Source organism: Prinia subflava, chromosome 3 (genome assembly GCF_021018805.1).
Source record: "Prinia subflava isolate CZ2003 ecotype Zambia chromosome 3, Cam_Psub_1.2, whole genome shotgun sequence".
Classification (NCBI taxonomy): domain Eukaryota; kingdom Metazoa; phylum Chordata; class Aves; order Passeriformes; family Cisticolidae; genus Prinia; species Prinia subflava.
In genome coordinates, this window is record NC_086249.1 from 89,502,801 (window position 1) to 89,522,029 (window position 19,229).

Below are 19,229 nucleotides of genomic sequence, written 5' to 3' on the forward strand. Positions count from 1 at the left end.
GGTGCCGGGGGAGGCCGGGCCTCGTCCCGCCCGCAGAGGGACGCGCCTTTCCCCGGGCGAGCATCGCCGCGGCTCCGGGCTCCGCTCCGGCCGGGACCACCCGCCCCGGTGTGTGCCCGCCCCGGCCCCAGGCGCCCCGCCCCGCCCGGTTATACGGCCCGGTGCCGCCGCCCGCCGCGCTCAGGGCTGCCGCCGCGCCGCCGAGGCACGGCCAGAGCGACAACCCGAGGGACAGCCCGAGGGACAGCCCGAGGGACAGCCGGAGGGACAGCCCGAGGGACAGCCCGAGGGACAGCCCGAGGGACAGCCGGACAGCGCCGGGGCCGGGGCCGGGCCGCCCGTGCGCGGGCGATGGTGGCGGCGCCCGGGAGCGCCGTGCTGGCCGCGCTGCTCGCCGCCGGGCTGGCCGCTGTGGGCAGGTGAGCGGGGCGGGCGGGGGGCCCGGGCTCCGCAGCCCCGCTCCGGCGGCTCCGGCCGCCCGCGGCTGCTGCCGCTGCTCCCCGGCGGTGTGGGGCGCTCCCCGCCGTGTCCGGGGGTCCACGGGTCCCTCCCTCCCGCCCGTGTCCGCGGGTCCCTCCCGCCCGTGTCCGCCTGTCCCTCCCGCCCGTGTCCGCGAGGCTCGCCCTCCCCGCCGCCCGTGTCCGCCTGTCCCTCCCGCCCGTGTCCGCGGGTCCCTTCCTCCCGCCCGTGTCCGCGGGTCCCTTCCTCCCGCCCGTGTCCGCGGGTCCCTCCCGCCCGTGTCCGCGGGTCCCTGCCGCCGCTCCCGGTGCTGAACGGCGCCCGGCCGGTCTGTGCGCTCCAGCGGGCCGGTGAGCCCCGAGGTGCTCGCACCGGAGCTGGGGACCCGTGCTGTGCGAAAAGCGGCAGCCTAGGTGAGGATCCTAATGGGGGAACAGCTGCACCTTCTGTGGAAAGGTGTGAGCACCTCCAGTTCTTGGTCTGCCAGCGTAAACGGCCCTTCACCACAGCCACTCATCACAGATGCTGGGTTCTGTGCAGACAGGTATGCTTTGGAAACAAAAGGAGATTTTGAGAGAGGATCAATGAAACCACTTACTCCAGACCAAGCCATCGCAGTGTTCCCTCTCCCAGTTCTCCAGAAGCTCAAGGCAATAGCTCATGAAGGGAGAAGTCACAGCAACTGCATATGAAGCCTTCAAGATGTCTTGTGGTTTATTTCTTTAATGTTAGCTCTGTGAATGGAAATATTTGTCATCAACAAGTGGCAGTGTGCTGTTCCAGCACATGTGAGGCTGCTGAGTGGTCAGGTCCTCAGGAAGTGGAGGTTCATGAACTCCAGACCTGCTTTTATGTATTAGAGAAAGTACATTAGTTATTCTATACCACCTCACACCATTGTCCAGGCCCGGGGAAAAGGACTGTCCTCCAGGGAGAAGGGGTTCCTTCCAGTCAACAAAACGTGCTGGAAGGAGCCTGTCTGGTCTATTATTGGGGTATTTTCATGTGAAATGTTTCTTTTCTTCCACCTTCTGTCATTAGTATTGTTGCTGTTACTGTTAATTTCCTTATCTCATTGCTGTTTCCAGTAAATTTTTCTTACCTCAGTCTGTGATCTTTACCTGTTGTGCCTCCAATCCTCAACTCCATCCTGCTGCAAGGGGAAGGGTGAGGGGAAATTGGGGGAGCAAGAGAGGGTGGCATGTGGTTGCAGAGAGTGTTGGTGGGGGGACTGACTTGGGGAATACCATTCCTAAACCATAACAACAATACAGGTTACAGCAGCAGTGAAATTTAGTCCCACTTCGTTTAAAATGATGCTAATGGCTCACAGCAATCTTGTGACAGCCAATGCAGCCAGCTCTTTATTTCAGCCACCTCAACTCAGGCGGCCCTGGGTTGTTGTGGTTGCTATTCATCCTCACTGTTCTTTGCTAAATGCCACATAGTGCTGTCAGCAATACCACAGCCACATAAAATCAATTACTTTTCTCCTCCCTGGGCACCCTGGACTGCTAAGTAGCCACTTGTGATGTTTAGCACCATTGCTGCCTCTCAGAGGACAGATTGTTCAGACACCACTCTTCCACTGACCTGCCCTGTGATGTGACCTGCAGTGTGCCTTCTCTTGCCTTTCTTTTTCACTCACATATTTTGGCTGCAGGTTCTTCAAAGCCAGGAATCTTTTGCACACTGAGCAGACACTGAGAGATAAGTCCAACCATCTCACTCAAGTACTTTAGGTAGTCCCTCTGAAATCCTACTGGAATATCAGACAAGGAGGGATCAGGAGTGCCCTGTGCCTCCAGTCTACATTACTTCTTCCCCAATATCCAGGAGGGTTCATGTAACATTCTCCCAGAAGGGGTCTGCCTGCCTGAAAGAATCTCTTCTTTCTAAATTTCTTTTTCCAAAAATTCTGAACTCCTGATAAAAATAGCTAAGCTAATGGGTGTTGATTCCTCAGGTAAGAGGGACTAACCTGGCAAAACTGGTTTTCCTCCCAGACTTTGGGATCTAGTTGGTCTTTCCCTCTGCCAAAAATAAGTTTTATCTTGATGCTTGTTGTGGAAGTCAGAACAAGTCTTTCGATGTTGTCCAGGGCAATAGCTATAGAGTTCAGCTATGTTAATTTAATTTGCAGATTTATGGAACATTTCCCAGTTTTAAGGAAAGTTTGTTCTGAAATCTTGAGTGATATTGTATACTATAGAATGACTTTTTTTATTATGAAGTAAATTATTAAATAAAACATTACTGGACCAGTTTTGCCTGTGAAAATGAGCACCTTTTGGAAAGGAATGAGATCTTCCTTCTTCCAGGCTTTAGGCATTTTAACCTTCCAGGGGAGTCATAGCACTATCCAGATGTGTTCAAAGGGATTTTCTGGGATGCAAGAAGAATATACATTTACTATCCAGGTGAATTCAAGGCCACTTTCTAGTCTGCAAGCAGAACATATGTTCTTTAACTTGCATACTTGCAAGTGATGTAAGCCAGCAGCATGTGGATAACAAAATGGAAAAAGGTTATTTTATTGTCTGTAGATGCAGAGGGAGGGTGGTGATTTGCCACAGACACACACAGAGGAGTTAGAGCTGTTCAAAACACTTTTTCACCTGTCTGAAGATGTTCATGAACAAGTACAGGTACTCCTGTAAACTGCATCACTGGGTTGATGGCAAAGGTTGGGTGGTTTCAGAACAGTTTATTCCAGCACTGAAGCTTTTTTACTAGCTAGTTGACATGAAGACCATCTCTGTGTTTAGAATACCTCAGATACATGAGCTTATGCATTTCCTCTGAACTCCCTTCTAGTTCCAAAGGTTCACCTACTAAAGAAAACTCTGGAGTAACATCTTGTGTCTTTGAAGTGTATGCATATATTTGTTCTACTAGTTTGCCTCAGTGATGTTTGCAGGAAGATACATGCAAAGCACACCTGTAATGTAACAAAATAATTTTTGTGCCTCACTCTAAAAAAATGCAAAAGTTCATGCCCGATGACGTCTTCCCACCATTTTTTTCCCACAGTGAGATTTTTGTTGCAGTGTGTTGCTCCCCTTACTACCCCAAATCACTTACTATAAAGCTCTCACCAAAAAGGAATTTTCTGGGTCAAAACCAAAACTTTGGACCCTTTGAAGAAAATGCATTTTAAATTATTACTTGGATAAAGCAATGGGGATAGAGGATTTTGGATAAAGGAAGGAATTTCATAAAGGGGTCAGGCTCCGTGTGGTGGTGGACAACTTAAGTAACAGCAAGCAGAGGGAGAAGAGAACAAAAGCCACAGCACTCAGAAGTACAGAGGAGGTCTAAAAGATTTACACCGTTGTGGATTTCCACCAGATTTATAATTTTGGCAACTAACATGGCAGGTTTTCCAACTCTTGCAGCTGTTGATCTGCACAATGACTTTGAACCCCCTGGGCTTATTGGCAGGTGAAATTCACATTAATTTGTATGGTCAGGGAGTCTGGTGCAACCAGAATGCTTGGACTGTCTGCACTTATGCAATCACTTTGCATGAGTGCAGTGGCTATGAGCCTGCAAGTCACCAGCTTTTACAGGGCTGACTGATGCTCTCAACATGCTTTTCTGTCAATCAGTCTTTGCTCATCCGAGGCAATGGTGCTGTCAGTGTCATATATTCAATCCAGTTGTTTGTGTGACACAAACTGAGGCAGCCCTGTTGACTTCACTGGTAAGAAGATGACTCATTCTAGCAAGGGAGCTGGCTGTATTTTTTTGCCTTTGCCATGTTTCTTATTAGAAAGGGTTTACCTTGCACGGTTAATGTATTGCAGGTGAAACCATGATCCCAGTTTCTCTGATCACATGCAAGTTTGCCTTCCTGTCCAGGAACACTGCTCTGGGTTTGGTGAAATGAAAATGCCTGACAGTGTATAAAACATAAGAGAATTGTACAAGGGGGTATGGAGGGGAATGGACCAGAGCATTTCCTGCTGGAGCCAGTGTTTGTCATTCCTTGCACAGCTCGAGGGCTCACGGGCAGCTGGGGGCTGGGAGCCAGCCTGGGGTGTGTCGCTACGGTTCCAGGCTGGACTGCTGTCCTGGCTGGAGAAAGAACAACGACCACTGTGAAGGTAACATTCACTTGCTGTTTGTTTCCTCTCTGTGCTGCATGCTGCGTACTAAGAAGGTGGTTTCTCACGTGTCTGCCAGAAGTTACATACAGATGGAAAGCTTCTGAGGAGTGAAATCTCCTAACTCTGTGAGAGTGCAAATAAAACACGCTTGAGAGACCATCTCCTCAAAAAAAGCAGATCTTTGGGTAGCTTGCATGTTCAGAAATTCTTAGATCCAGAAGGCACCATCTGTTCTAGCCTCCTGCACAGCCCTGGTCAGTGGCTGTGCTGTCACAGCTGTTGAGTACGTGCCATAGATTAAGTGTTTTCTAATGCTATATAAGGACCCTTAAATTATTTTATATCAGTTGGTATCCTTTATCTTCAGATTGCACAGCCTCTGAGAACCAGAGGGTTTTAACTCACTAAAGATATAAATAAAACTCAAGCCATAAGTGCCCCTGACTAGCTTGGGTAGCCAGCCAGCATTCTGGTCTGTGGATCATTGGCTTAATGAAGAAACAAAGACTCTTAAGACACTTCTAATTTGTAAAAGGTCTACATATCCCAAGGAGAATGCAGTGTGGAATCTCTCTCTCCAGTTGTACTTTGGCAAAACACAAAAATCATAAAAATATATGTTTTAGAAATCTTTTTCAGATGTTGCACCTGTTGTCCCAGAGAGTTTGGCCTTTTATATCTAGTGAATTTGTATAAAGGCTTAATTTAATAATTTATTGCTGAAAATCCATATAATGAAAAGGTGCTAACATGTCTCTGCTCTACTCTGTATATATTATATGCCATTTAAAAAAAAAAAGGGGGGATTATTTTAGTATTTCTTGCATTGCTTAATTGCACTTTAGTTTTGATGCAAATTAATACCTGGAAGGATAACTGGCAAATGTAACTTTTGATCAGCCAGTGGAGTAGGTTGTCCTGTTTTAAAGCAGTAAGTTTTCATAAAATTTGAAGACTGTTTTTTGACAAATTATTTTAAGTCACCTATAATGTAATTCTGCATTGTAAGTCCAGATGTGGTGCTTTTCTCTGCTTCAGTGCTAGCACTGCAAGCTGGACTTTTGCAGTCCTGCATCTCCTCAGTCACAGAAAAGAAATGTGTCCATCCACGGGAGAACATCCCAAGCAGGGATGCTTTGGCTGCCAGGGGAAAAAGCTGGTCTTGCAGTGTGCCATGTTGCATTCAGAGCTGGAAGAAGTGTTGAAAAATGCTTCAATCTGCAGAGTTAGTACCTTCAGTACATCTGAATGTATCTGTTAATGTAGGGAAGAGCCTTGAATTCAGAAAAATTAATATTTTTATATTAATTTTACTATATAGCAGCTTTCCTATAAACTTTCCTATAGTTTGCAGATCAGCTTAACTACATGAGGAATCGAGATTCACATCCTGGTGCACACTCTTTCACTGTTTCCTCAGAAGTAGTCATGATATAAATTCCTGTTTGGTTTGCTCTTCCTGAATAATCCCCATGCTGCCAATTAGAGTGATTTCAGGAGCCTTAAGTCTTATAAAAGTCAGCATTTAATTTCTGATTGATGATCCAGAGGACTCAGTTGCTTTTTAATGCATCCAGGTTAAATGTAGCCCTCTCAAACGATGATAAACCTGATGCAATTATGCTTGCTGGGATGTGTGGTAAGGACAGTTGTCTGATGACAGATGTGCTCTGGACGTTCCACCACGGGACAGACACGTTCCTCTGCTGTAACTGAGGAAATCCAAAACTGTAAACTGCTATAGGATTATGTGTCTCCTTTGGCTCTAGGAGAGTGCTGTTGCCTCTTTCCTACTCCAGATGCCAAGCATAGCAATTCAAGCTGCTGCCCAGCTGCTTCTCACACAGGCTTCCTAAAAAAAAGGAAAAAGGCAAGAGTACAAAACAAAATGCGAGTTGTAAGCATTGCAGGAAAATTTAAAAAAAAAGAAAAAAAAAAGAGGGAGAGACCTTTTGTCTTTACAAACTTAGAAATAACCAAATTCTTGTAATTCATGTTAGTGCCACTATTCTCAAGGCCAAATAAAGTGTTAATCAGTAGTTACTGTTCTCAGATTAGAGGGAGAGGTATAGAGGATGCTGAACTTGTGCAAAACCTTTTAGGCAATTAAGCAAGGCAAAAGTTCTGAAATAGAATACTTCTAACTTTTTACTTTTCTCTCTCCTTTCTCTGCCTGACTCCACCAGCTACCTGTGGACATGGTTGCAAGTATGGAGAGTGCATGGGACCAAACAAATGCAAATGTTTCCCTGGATTTACAGGGAAAACCTGCAATCAAGGTTTGTGCATATGCTCCACAAAGGAGACTGCTGGTTTTCTGTTTCCTTAGCTTGTACTGTTGTTTTTGTTGTCTTCCAACGCAATAAACCAGAATGTTTTCTTGTTTATGTAGAAGAATTTAAGAATTTAAGGCTCTTGCATCTCCAGCATCCCAGGCAAGCTCTAAGCTGCCTTCAGCAAACAGAAGTGTGAACCTATATTGTGTATCTCCTGTGGGCTGATCACAAGGGCAAACTGTCATGTTCATAGTCAGAGAACCAAGGCGTGGAGAGATTATATAGGAAGGCATCAGAAGAGATGGATGTCAATTCCAGAACTTTCTTAAGTAGCAGCCCATGTTTCTTTTTAAACTAATCTTCTAGTCAGAAAGACATGCAATTTTATGGTAGACATGTAATTTATCAATCTGCCTGGCCTGTTTGTATATGCTGGTGGTATTTCTGAGAACCACAATTGGAAGTCCTTAGAACTGCATTTTCAGGAACTTTAAACGCACAGTTTCCTCCCCATGAGCTTGGTATTTGACATGGAAATATTTCAATTAACACATGGCTAAGAACTCAGCTTTTTTTTTTTTTTTTTCCCTCCTGTTCCAATATATGACCCCTGTCCTGGATCAGATGAAAGGAGCAGGTCACTGTGCATGGAGAGGCAGATGAGTGACCTGTAGGTGCTATGATGGAAGCATGACATAAAGACCACACAAATGACTAGGTCTGTCCTCGTACCTTCCTAAGCAGACTGTGCTTGAAAATATTGCATTGACATGCTAAATGCACATTTTTTATAGCCAAAACAGCCCATTTATTACACAGTATCTTCAAATAATATGCCCTAAAGATGTGCCATTAGGTATTTTGGAAAAATCCATCTTTTGCTATTTCTCACAGGGAAAGAAGTTAAATCCTCAGTACCACTAGAGAGGAAAGGGAAACAGCTGTGGTTATATGTAACAGATGTATAAGTACCACTTACAACTTCAGCCTCTAAACACAGAAGTTCAACCTAAAAAATTATTTGGCAGCTTAAATACTAAAAGGCAACAGAGAAGCCCTCAGCTTTTAGGTGTTTTCTGTGCAGTAACTCCATGTGCATTTGCTCTCCACAGGCAATCTGATCAGCTCTGTGCACTTCAGTAGGTTCAGAGACTGAGGCTTGGGGGAGCCACTGCACAGACATACACATGCAAATTCCCTCTTAGCTCCTGGGATTTTCACCTTCTGAAAGCAGGGCCAGGATTTTTTCAGTGAGGTGGTGGCTGGTACAGGCCAGAAGTGTCCAAGAGCTGTTTGTTTCAACAGTACAGCCATATAGGTGGGCATGTTCCATCAGCCAGGAGTGCTAATACCCACTTCTAATTAACTGGCAGATGTAGCCTTGGTCTGTCCTTACAGCAGAATGTCCCGCACTGCTGAGCAAGCTCAACATGAGCTAACTAAAATAACAGAGATAAGGGGACTGTATGAGTCTGCCACCAAGTCTGAGCTAAATTAGCCTTATCTCCATAGGTTCTTTTTTAGAGCTGTGTATGCAATCTGTGCATTGTGAGAGATAGGTGCAGATAAGCACTTTTGAAAATGTATGCTCTAAGTGGAATAACTTTTGTTCTCCAGTTTGCTCTCTAGTTTCTTTGTTAAGAGAGTCTTAGTTATTTAGTGGATTCACAGTAGCACAAAATTCCAGTGTGGTTTGTGAGCAGACAGGTTGTTCTTTTTCAAACAGACCCTGTGAGAATAATACAGTGCAACCCTCTCTCTTCCCTGGACTGAGCTGTAACAAACACATGGGCACCTCCACAAAGTTTATGCTTTGAACAGCCTGGAGGTTTTGTTCTGTGTTCTGCAAGGTGTGACACAAGAACAGATGCTTCTCCCATTAGAAGTGGAGTTGCACAAGCTCAGTGCTTGCCTGGAGAGCTGCATCTTTACTGAAATTATGTTATCGTCATATGTGCTGTTAAACACATATTGAATGGGCTGCATATGCTGGTGCATTCTATAAATGAGTTCTGTCTATTTACTAATCACTACAAGAGGGAGAGGTGTCAGGTCATGGAAGTAAAAAACAGATGCTGTCCCCTTGTCATAGGCCAAATTTCACTGTCAGCACTGCTCACCCTATACCACACAAATAAACATTTTAGAATTCTCATTTTCTCCCTGTGAAGGACAGATGTTGGGAATTTGAAATTGATTTAGTTTCTGAAAAGCCTTTAAATCCTGGATTTTGAGAAGGATTTAGAATGTTTTGTTCTCAGGATTCTGAGGTTTTTGAGATCTTTTTAAAGTGACATAATTTTTTTCATATATTGTATTTCATTTCTGCTACTGATAACCTTGGTGCCAGTGTATAGCTCAGAAAAATTAAAGTAAAAATCTTTGTTTCACTTTATCTCAAACTGTTTTGCTGTTCTTAGTCTCATGTTTTTGCCTTTCTAATACAGAGGTCAACTGGAGGGCTAGAATCAGAAAAAAAATCCATTTAAAACTCTCCCAAAAAAGATTAGCTACAATTCTCTCCATCCCTCCACTTCTTCCTAACAAGCTGCCAGATGTGGCCAGAGTTTGCATTAATTTTGCAAGTGTAGAGGTCTGTGTATGTTGGTTTTACTAGCAGTCTTTCAGCCAGATGGTCTGCTGAACTCTCCTCTTGCAAGGGGCTGGCTTCTTTTCCATCCAGACAATTTCACTCTGGGGAACTCCACACATTAGGCAACACTATCCACCTATATGCATGAATGTATGTGTGTGTGAAAGCCCAGCTCTCACTCTGTTCCAATGCCTTCTGCAGACCTGAATGAGTGTGGACTGAAGCCACGTCCCTGCGAGCACAGATGCATGAACACACACGGCAGCTACAAGTGCTATTGTCTCAATGGCTACATGCTCATGCCAGATGGCACGTGTGCAAGTAAGTAATGGAGCTGATGGAACAGGCACACCAAAATCATCTCACCACATTTAATCCCGGCAGATTTGCTTCTTCTGATGAGCAGATTTAGCTTATTCAGAATAAGGTCTTTGCCCCTGCTCTCTGGTACTGTCACAGCTGAAAGAGGCTTCCTATTTGGTAGTTCCTGGGTAAAGTAAACAAGATCATACTTATATTTTGGTCTTCAGAGGTGTTTTGATCCTGATAGAAGTAAAATTCTTTGACAGTGTTGCTTCAGACGAAGAACAGCTGGTATGATCTCTCCTGCCAGTTCACCTGTTGAATAAGGGTGACCAAACATATTTGAGCAAACCACCAACACAGATTACCTCTTACTGTGCTGGATTTCATGCCATTAGTCCTTGCTTTACCTTTCTGTGTTCCACAACTGATTTATTTTATCTGTGTTAATATGCTTTCTACAGTTGATGAAAACTGTTCTTGCAAACATTTGCTGCATGATCTAAGGCTTATCTAAACTTGTGAAAATAGGTATTTCTACCTATCTTCTTTAAGCCAGCATGAAATGGAAAGTATTCTGCTTTTTTACCCAGTCTGATTTTTAAGACCTGGGGAAGCTTCTAGTTTTTTGGTGACAGTTTTATTTGTAGAAAGTATCTCATGGATTCCTGAAATTTTATTATGTTAATTTATAAACAGCTTTATTCATAATTAACGGATTTTTGTTGTTTTGATTAATTTCTGTGTTCATCAATAGCTAACTTAAAATTGTGTGAGTCCAGCCTAGAATCTTGCTCTTGTTTTTATTTTAAATACTGTTTTCAGGTTCTAGGACATGTGCCATGGTGAATTGCCAATATGGATGTGAGGAAGTCAAAGGGCAGGTGCAGTGTCTCTGTCCATCAGGTGGCCTTCAGCTGGGACCAAATGGAAGGACATGCATTGGTATGGTTAGAGAGCTCACTCAGCTTCTTTTCTGCAGGATCCCTGAAGCCATAAAATTCTGGGGAAAGGTTAGGATGTAGTTGACCTTCCTTGCTGGTTTAAATAATGATTCTTGTTACTCTCAGGGTAATATAAAGTTTTCATACTTTTTAAAAATATTTTTTCTTGAACTATTTGCCATGTAATTATTTGGATAACTCTCATCCTCACTAAATTATTCAATGTTTTGACATGATTTAGAGTCATCAATAGATTCAATTTCTCCCTATTGGTATGAGCACATTAATTACAGTGCTTTGCCTGCAGGAAGCTGCCCTGCTGACATAATGTGTTATAAGATTTGGGCATTTTGTCTGGATGAGGCTTTCTGTTATTGTTATGACCCACAATACAAACTGCTCAATTTTTTCCAGAAGTCTCAACAGTACCTGTGAGTTTCCTGTGATTAAGAAAGCATTGCTTGTAATACTTGGTACTGTGTTTTTCCATAAAGTTAGTTCACATTTTACTGCTTCACTCATAAAAACATGTGCAAAAGCCATCACCAAATGGGAAATTCTAAGACTTATTTATTAAACTTATTTGTGATAGCCAAGACCAAATCATTCCCACGCAAATCCCAGTGAGTTTGTTCCCATTTTACCTCCTCCTGAATCTGACCAGCCTCCCTTCTCCTGCTGCAGACATTGATGAGTGCTCCACTGGCAAAGCTGTCTGCTCCTACAACCGCAGATGTGTCAACACCTTTGGAAGCTTCTACTGCAAGTGCCAGCTGGGTTATGAGCTAAAATACACCAGGGGCCACTACAACTGTGTAGGTAAGAGCTGGCCCACGGATATTCCTTCTTCATTCTTTTTATTCCCACCTCTGTGGGAATCTTCCCTGTTGTTGTCTCCAGCACGTTGGCCTGTCCTGGGGATGCTGCCTCAGAAATGGGTAAAAGATGGCACACCAAGAATATTCTTGATGGGACTTCGAATTTTTCTCTGGTTTTTTTTTTTCTGTAGCCTTATGCAAAACTGAATCACTGGCACTTACAGTTTAAATTGCCCCATTGTGCCAAGTCAAGATGTGCACTAGTTTGTTGAAAATTGACAACTGTTGACTAAAAAAAATGCTACTTCTGGTAAAGGTTTATTTAAAGAACCAGTTTTTTGTTGTTGTGGTTTCAAACTGTGATGAACAAGCAGTCCCACTATATTTCTTTTCTTTTTTTCATGTTGTTATTGAAGAATGTGAAGTGACTTCATGACTGTAAACACAGTTATTTGGATGGTTTATACAGAACTTGGGGAAAAAAAGTAAGAAAATAGTTGGTTTCAATTACTTTTCAGGTTTCTGTTGCATGACAAAGTTTCTCCATAACAAAAATAAACACAGGCAAAAAGTTATCTTGACATGCTCAGGTGTTAAAACAAATGTCAAAACACGCTTAACTCCTGTTTCAATCAATCAGCTGAAAGCTGGAAGGACAGCAAAAGATAAATTACTGCAGCAGGTGCTGCAGGAGTATTGTTCAAGCTGTTGACTACAAAAGGGCCTGGAAGGGTTGGAACTACTACACGTGCATAAAAAAGAGAATTAATGGGATTTGTTTATATTTAATTGACATTGGAAGTGAGGAGTGGGAGGAAGAACATAAGGCATGTTTGGAGGCTTAAGTTTGCATTTCATGTCTGCAAACTCTAGAAGACTTCAAGTGGAAAAAATATTTTCTTTTTTCATACAATATGTGTGCACAGGGGGAAAATGGAAAGGTCTCAGTAGTCAGGATTTTATTTGCAAACCTCAAAAATCTCACTTTCAGACACAGCAGACTTTTGAGTCAGTCTTCCTGCTACTTGTTTGTTTGCTGACTTATATTATGAGAGGACCTGTCAGCTGCTAAAAATGAAGCAGTCTGGATAAAATGTGAGTGGTATAAACATTTGTGCTCCAACATGACTCCCTCATGTGGGATAAATCAGAAACATCTTTGTAACAGAGAAAAACCAAATATTCTTGGTGCCTGTACATTTTGCTGTGAGTTGAATGTCACATTTTCTACTGAATTTTCCTTATTATACCTTTTTTCATGCAGCATCATGTATATGCTGGAATGTGAGAGGTAGCTTAAAAATCTTGACATCTTGGCATGCTCAGAGTTACTTTCCATTGCATTCTTTCTACAGTGAATGAAAGAATGAGAATGTTTTGTTGAGCTTTTTTTTAAACTGATGTCACACATTCTCTTGGTGCCTTGTGCCTTTTGTTAATAGAAGAATGTGTACAACCTAAAGCTGGAATCCTGTTCTCAGTCAGAAGGTCACTGCATTCACCGTGTCTTACTGGGATGCTCTGCGTTTCCCATGGGTGCATACACCAGCATCTGTGCATTTGGAGCTGGCACCAAGCAGTCTCTGCTCATGTGAATTCCTGTGCCTCTGATGGTCACTGCACTGTCGTGGTGTAACATTAGTGCTCACAGCACCTGGAAGGAGATGGGTGGCACAAACAGGCTGCCAGGAGCCTTGGGCTTCAACACAGTTTTCCCTGAAGGGTTTCTATCTTCCCCCAGATGTAAATGAATGTGTGACAAACACACACGGGTGCAGCCTCCACGCAGAGTGCCTCAACACCCAAGGATCCTTCCAATGCCAGTGTAAACAGGGCTACCGAGGAAGTGGATTTGATTGTGCTGGTGAGTACCACTGCATATCAGGAATAGTGCTGATGGTTTTTCTCCAATAACTGATCATTACAAGGCATGTTCTCAGAAGAATCATGCTGGACAGTGCTGCAATACCAACCAAGCAAGACCTCTCCACAAAATAACTGCATGGCTCATAGCATAGTCAAGATAAATATCACTTGTTCAAATTAATTTGGCCCACAAGTCTCCAAGTCTCATAATATCTCTAGGAATTGCAGAGAACAGAGAAGTATTTGAACAGTATTTGTCTTGAAGAAACAGAGAAAATAGTTTTAAAAATCTACTGTGATTGCTCCATGAATTGCTAACGTTAGCCCCTTGGAGAGATGTGCAGTCCCTCCCAGAGGTGTTTCAGGCTAACTTAGCAAAAAATGAGAAAAGGGAGGAAAGCTGTGACTTCTCTGTTAAACTGTTTTCACTTAAATTTTGCCTTTGTTTGTCTATTGAATATGGAAGACCTATAAAGATGTCATTTCCCACTTTAACTGAATATGACAAAAAAGAGAGAAAGAGAGAGAGAGAGAGAGAGAGAGAGAGAGAGAAAAGAAAGAAAGAAAGAAAGAAAGAAAGAAAGAAAGAAAGAAAGAAAGAAAGAAAGAAAGAAAGAAAGAAAGAGAAAGAAAGAAAGAAAGAAAGAAAGAAAGAAAGAAAGAAAGAAAGAAAGAAAGAAAGAAAGAAAGAAAGAAAGAAAGAAAGAAAGAAAGAAAGAAAGAAAGAAAAGAAAGAAAGAAAGAAAGAAAGAAAGAGAAAGAAAGAAAGAAAGAAAGAAAGAAAGAAAGAAAGAAAGAAAGAAAGAAAGAAAGAAAGAAAGAAAGAAAGAAAGAAAGAAAGAAAGAAAGAAAGAAAGAAAGAAAGAAAGAAAGAAAGAAAGAAAGAAAGAAAGAAAGAAAGAAAGAAAGAAAGAAAGAAAGAAAGAAAGAAAGAAAGAAAGAAAGAAAGAAAGAAAGAAAGAAAGAAAGAAAGAAAGAAAGAAAGAAAGAAAGAAAGAAAGTTCTTGTTTTTATATTTAAAATGAACCTTTTCATTTATACTTTTATTAATCCTGGGAGATGTTTCTACTGCAACATCATTAAAGATGTTTTCTTCAAGAGAACACTTGACTCCTGCTCAAACATTTTAAAAGTTTTTGTCTGAAGTCTACATAATATTTAAATCTTTTCAAGTCATCCTTGATTAGATATGTCTTATGATTATACTTCATGGTCACAGATGTTCTCTGAGCCCCTCTATTATTCATGTTCCTACTCCCATTATGGTAGCAATTGAAACTTACAAGACACATTGATAAATCAATATTTTCACTGAATATTTTGAGTTGCAAGGGACCCACTAGTCCAGCTCTTAGCCCTGCACAGCAGAGCACCATTTTGTTAAGTTTCAACTTCCAGTAAAAAAATGTTGGCTCTTAACAAGCAAAAATAAACACACAAAAATGTGACTGTTACTGAAATGTTTGACATGGACATAGATTACCACAGCAGAGATGTTTAGAACATTCTTCTACTCAAATTCAATGCTGTAAGCCAGGTTCCTTGCTAGACCACATCTCTTGTGATATGTCACTGCAGCTCACTGAAATGGAAGGATACATTTGACTGGATATCAAAGTAAACTGACATGACACATCTTGGTATGGTTTTGTTAAAACAAAATGTACCACAGGTGAAATGCTAAACAAATACATCTCTGAGAAAAATAGTCTGCGTTTTTAGGTTTTTTGTTTGTTTATTTTCCCCATTTATTTGGCTTTTTCTTTTTAATAAGAAGGTAAAATTTCCAGGGAAATTTTCTTTTTGACTAACTTTACATATAAAATATTCTTTCATCAAGTAAAAACAATTCAACAACAATGATTTCTTAAACATAAATAACAAATATTTTCACTTGTGGAGAGAAATTTTATGATGTCTAGCCCTGTAAAAAAAAATCAGTTCTGAAGTCAGATGATTCCTATCTTCTCACAGGTGTTTCTCTTACATAGTTTGCCCTCTGCCTATTTCCTCCTGTCATATTTCCAGTTACTGACGTCCATTTGTGTTTAGCAGAGGAAGGATCCGTGCCATTCATAAACTTAATAGAACACAGTAACTGGAAAAGAGATTTATTACAGGAGAGGATAGAGGAATAATATACAGCAATGGGAGCAATCAGAGCCACAGGCAGGTCAAAAGGTGAGGGTCCAGCTAGAAGGATGTAAACAACAGTAGAGGAAGATTAAAATACAATCAGTGGTAGGTGAACCCTGAAATGTAGACATGCTAAATAGAGACTGGTTTCTCTGGTGGTAATTCCCCCACATATACTTTTTCTTTTAAAGGAAAGTGGAGGAGATTCTTTCAGCTCGGAATGTTTCAGTAGGTGACTTTTACTGCAATCCTCAAGAACATCTGACCAGTGTAACTGATGGGAACAGGACAGGTCTTGCTATTGGGGAAAATGTTTTTTTCAAACAGTGACACAAACAATTAGAAGTACCAACCAACAGTGGTTGAACTAAATGTTCTCCATGTCATATGGCAATTGTGGAAAAGCTTTGCCTTTACTGCAGCCAAAGGAAATTTTGCTATTGGGTTTAATAGGATGAGGACACCATCTTGAGAATTTAGGGGCTGAAGGCTGTGGCTTCACACTTCTTTTGCTGACAATGGCTACAGTTCCCGGCAGGTAGGCCTGGGCTTGTGCTGCACCTGAACAAAAACCTTCTTAAATAATTCTACAGTACTCCACATAATTATTCCCGAGAGCTGGAATCCTATTTTCACAGGGAGGCATTAGTTCTTAATAGCAATTGTCTCTAGTATAAAAAAACTGACTACCATGGAAGCAATATTTGCTTTTTTAAAAAAATGAAAACTATTTTAATATTTAACTTAATTTTTGGAGTATGAAAGGAGAGAAATTAAGCACATTGTTTATAATGAAATTTCTGTGGCTACATCTCATGCCATCAAATAACCTAATAAGTGACATAATATATAGTTCACCTTTGCAAAGAAGGTGGTGGAAGTTCTTTCATTCAATTTGTATGTCAATACAGTAACTTGGAGAAAGTTGCTGAACTGTCAGGCTGCAAAGACTGCTGCTGGTATGGACATGACCTGTGATTATTAAAGCACCCTTTTGCCATTTAACACTCCTGTATGTATGAAACATTGGAGGCCATTTCTGAACTGTCTGTAACACACATGTTTGAGAACCCATGGAGATGGGTTGATTTGAACCTAAAAAGGGTCCTAGTCATTTCCACAGCTGGCCTCTATCTTGCTGCAATGTTGCTGTTCTCAGGTTCATGTGTTTCCTGATTTCCTATTGTGCATTGAAACCCCACATTTCCCCTGCCACATGCTTCTATGTGTATTTCAGCTTTCATTTAAGAGTAGAGTCTCACAAGGTTCCATAAGCAATTAAGATTTCTGAGAAAAAAATAACCTATTTTTGATTCACTTTGTTTGGTCCTACAAAATAATAGGAAAAAGGATTACTATCTTTAAATCTGCAGATATCACTCTAAGGACAGTGAACTCTTGTTATTGCCCAGCTAGAGGCAGAGGTTACTCTTCTTTATTATGCTTTGCTGGGTATCTAAGTGTCAATAAAAATTCATGTTGGCTCTCTCTGCCTCTTGTATTACTCATTCATTTGTTGCTGATAGAGCAGCTCTTAGACCCTATATACGATTTTGCTTTCTTACTAACTTGCCAGTCCTGAGAATGGTTTGGTTTGACACAACAAAGTTTTAAAGCTTCAAAAAAGATTGTGGTCACATTGCTGGTGATATTCTTAAGATTTAATTCAGTATGGAGTCAAATACTGCTCATTCTTCAGTGAATAACATTTAGGCTTGTGTTACCACACATTTCCTACTGGATGCCTTGCTAGCTGGTGTAGTCCCATATTAAGCACAGTCCAGCATGACAAACTTGCCCTGATTTCTCAAAGTATCCTTCCCTAAATAAGGCAGTAAAAATTTTAGAAATTAAATAGGGTAGCAACACATATTGGTAGATGATGTTCCATGGTGCTTAGAAGAGAAAATAATAGCCCAGAATCTGTATTTTAACCTAACTGTGAAAGCTTTCAGCCTCTCTTAAGAATATCTGCAAGAGGTTGACGACTTTTAGAATTATTTCTGGAAGTATGTCATGCTGATCTAATCTCTACTCACATCTCCAAGACTCCACCTACACGTGGTAAATGGTTTATATCTCCCTCACTACTTCTTCAACTCTTATATAGGGAAGCTAGAAAGGGAGCTACGAAAGGATTTGTAAGCCCATGTCCTAGGCTTGTCTCTCACCAGGCTTTTAAATCCTCTGTGAGGTGTGAAGGTGGAAACAGGGGGTGCCTGCTGGAGTGCAGAGCAAGCTGTGTCCTTCTGCATCCTCTGTGTGGTCAGGGCCAGCACTGGCTGCAGCCCCAGGGTGTGTGGAAGGAAAACAGACCATTGTCCCTCTCCTGTAGCATCCCCTGAGTACTTCCCTTTACACCACACAGCACAGAGTCAATGGGCTGACATATGCTCTTTATATATTTTTTTCAACTCCACTTTTATAACTTGATCATTAGACATCCTACACCAATCTGTTTCTGTGGGTTTATCATTTTGTATAGCAACTGATGACTGAAAAGTTTTACTTTTAGCCCTCGGCCACCATTTGCCTCAATTTTTCTACTTCTTGCCTTAATTCTCTCTAATTCAAAGAAAGAAAATACCTTTGAAAACTGAGATATTTTCATATTAGGGCAATAAACAGAAACTGCATGATCAGGAGGCGTTAATCTGCATCGTTCCTGGTACATGAGGAGGAGCTGGGATGGAATGCTCTACATTTCTTTGCACATTCCAAAATTCTCTGCAGTCACATGGACAGAGAAGTGCACAAATGTTTGTGACCAACATAGTCTGCATTTATCTACATATCCTGAGGCAAAGAGTCCTGAAAAATCACTGCCTCAGCTGTAGCACCCCAGAGCACCAGAGAAGGTGAGCTGCTCATTCAGGCAAGTCTACATGGATTCAAAAGAACAGACTGAGATTAAGGTAGTGTCTCTTTACATTGCATTAGTCCTCCTGCAATTTATGGCTAGACACAAAAAGCCTTAAATCTACACCTCTGGTTCCTCTAAAGATGAATACAGGTTGGAAGGAGACTAGTGTTGTGTCCCTAAATATGCTTAGTGTCTAGAGTCTCTGTCTCCACAAGCATGGAGATTTTCATAGTGCAGCAGCAAATTGGAGTCTGCAAGCACTTGGGAATTTATACCTTTTCATCCCCTTATTTTTGTCACTCCTGTCAGTTGATTTTCCACACTGCTAAAATTTGCACATACAAGGAGATTGGTTTTCTGACACTGCAGAGGTTATTGTGTTGAACTGTAAGAATTTTCCATTTCATGAGGAAAAACTTCAAAGCAAAAACTAAAAGCAGATGTTCAGGTTTGCTGAGCAGTCAGTCCTGGGGCCTTGAAAATCCCCATAGCCTCTCTATTAAAAGCGTGAAGTTTCTTGTTACTGATAGTCAAGAGGAAATTTGTTTGGAATTAAGCTTTCCTGTTAATTTTTATTGCTGAATTCTGAGTTTAGACCCAGGGACTCTCAGATCCTTCATTACATCATCCTCCAGAGGATACTTAGTGGAGTATTAGTAAAGAGTTTGTTTGCAACTATTTGATGAGCAAGCCTACAAGATTTATGTAAAAGAAAGAAAAGACACACCCACAGGTTTGACTTTCATTTTATTGGCATCTGTTTACTCCAACAGCAATCTCAAAAGCACCTAAATGCTACACTGAGCACACCAAGAGTCAGATTCTGTTCCTGACATACTAAATACAAAGTAGCTGCACT

General features: G+C 41.7%; 1 protein-coding gene across 1 annotated transcript in view; it reads left to right on the forward strand.

Annotated features, from left to right (window-relative positions):
- The first annotated feature begins 216 nt into the window (after positions 1-216).
- Positions 217-19,229, forward strand: part of EGFL6 (EGF like domain multiple 6) — a 33,531-nt gene continuing 14,518 nt past the window's right edge. The window contains exons 1-7 of the mRNA XM_063392855.1: positions 217-419; positions 4,459-4,568; positions 6,758-6,850; positions 9,642-9,761; positions 10,569-10,688; positions 11,372-11,506; positions 13,247-13,369. Coding sequence (XP_063248925.1) covers positions 352-419; positions 4,459-4,568; positions 6,758-6,850; positions 9,642-9,761; positions 10,569-10,688; positions 11,372-11,506; positions 13,247-13,369 — 769 coding nt within the window. The 5' untranslated portion in view covers positions 217-351. The remainder of the gene's footprint in view (positions 420-4,458; positions 4,569-6,757; positions 6,851-9,641; positions 9,762-10,568; positions 10,689-11,371; positions 11,507-13,246; positions 13,370-19,229) is intronic.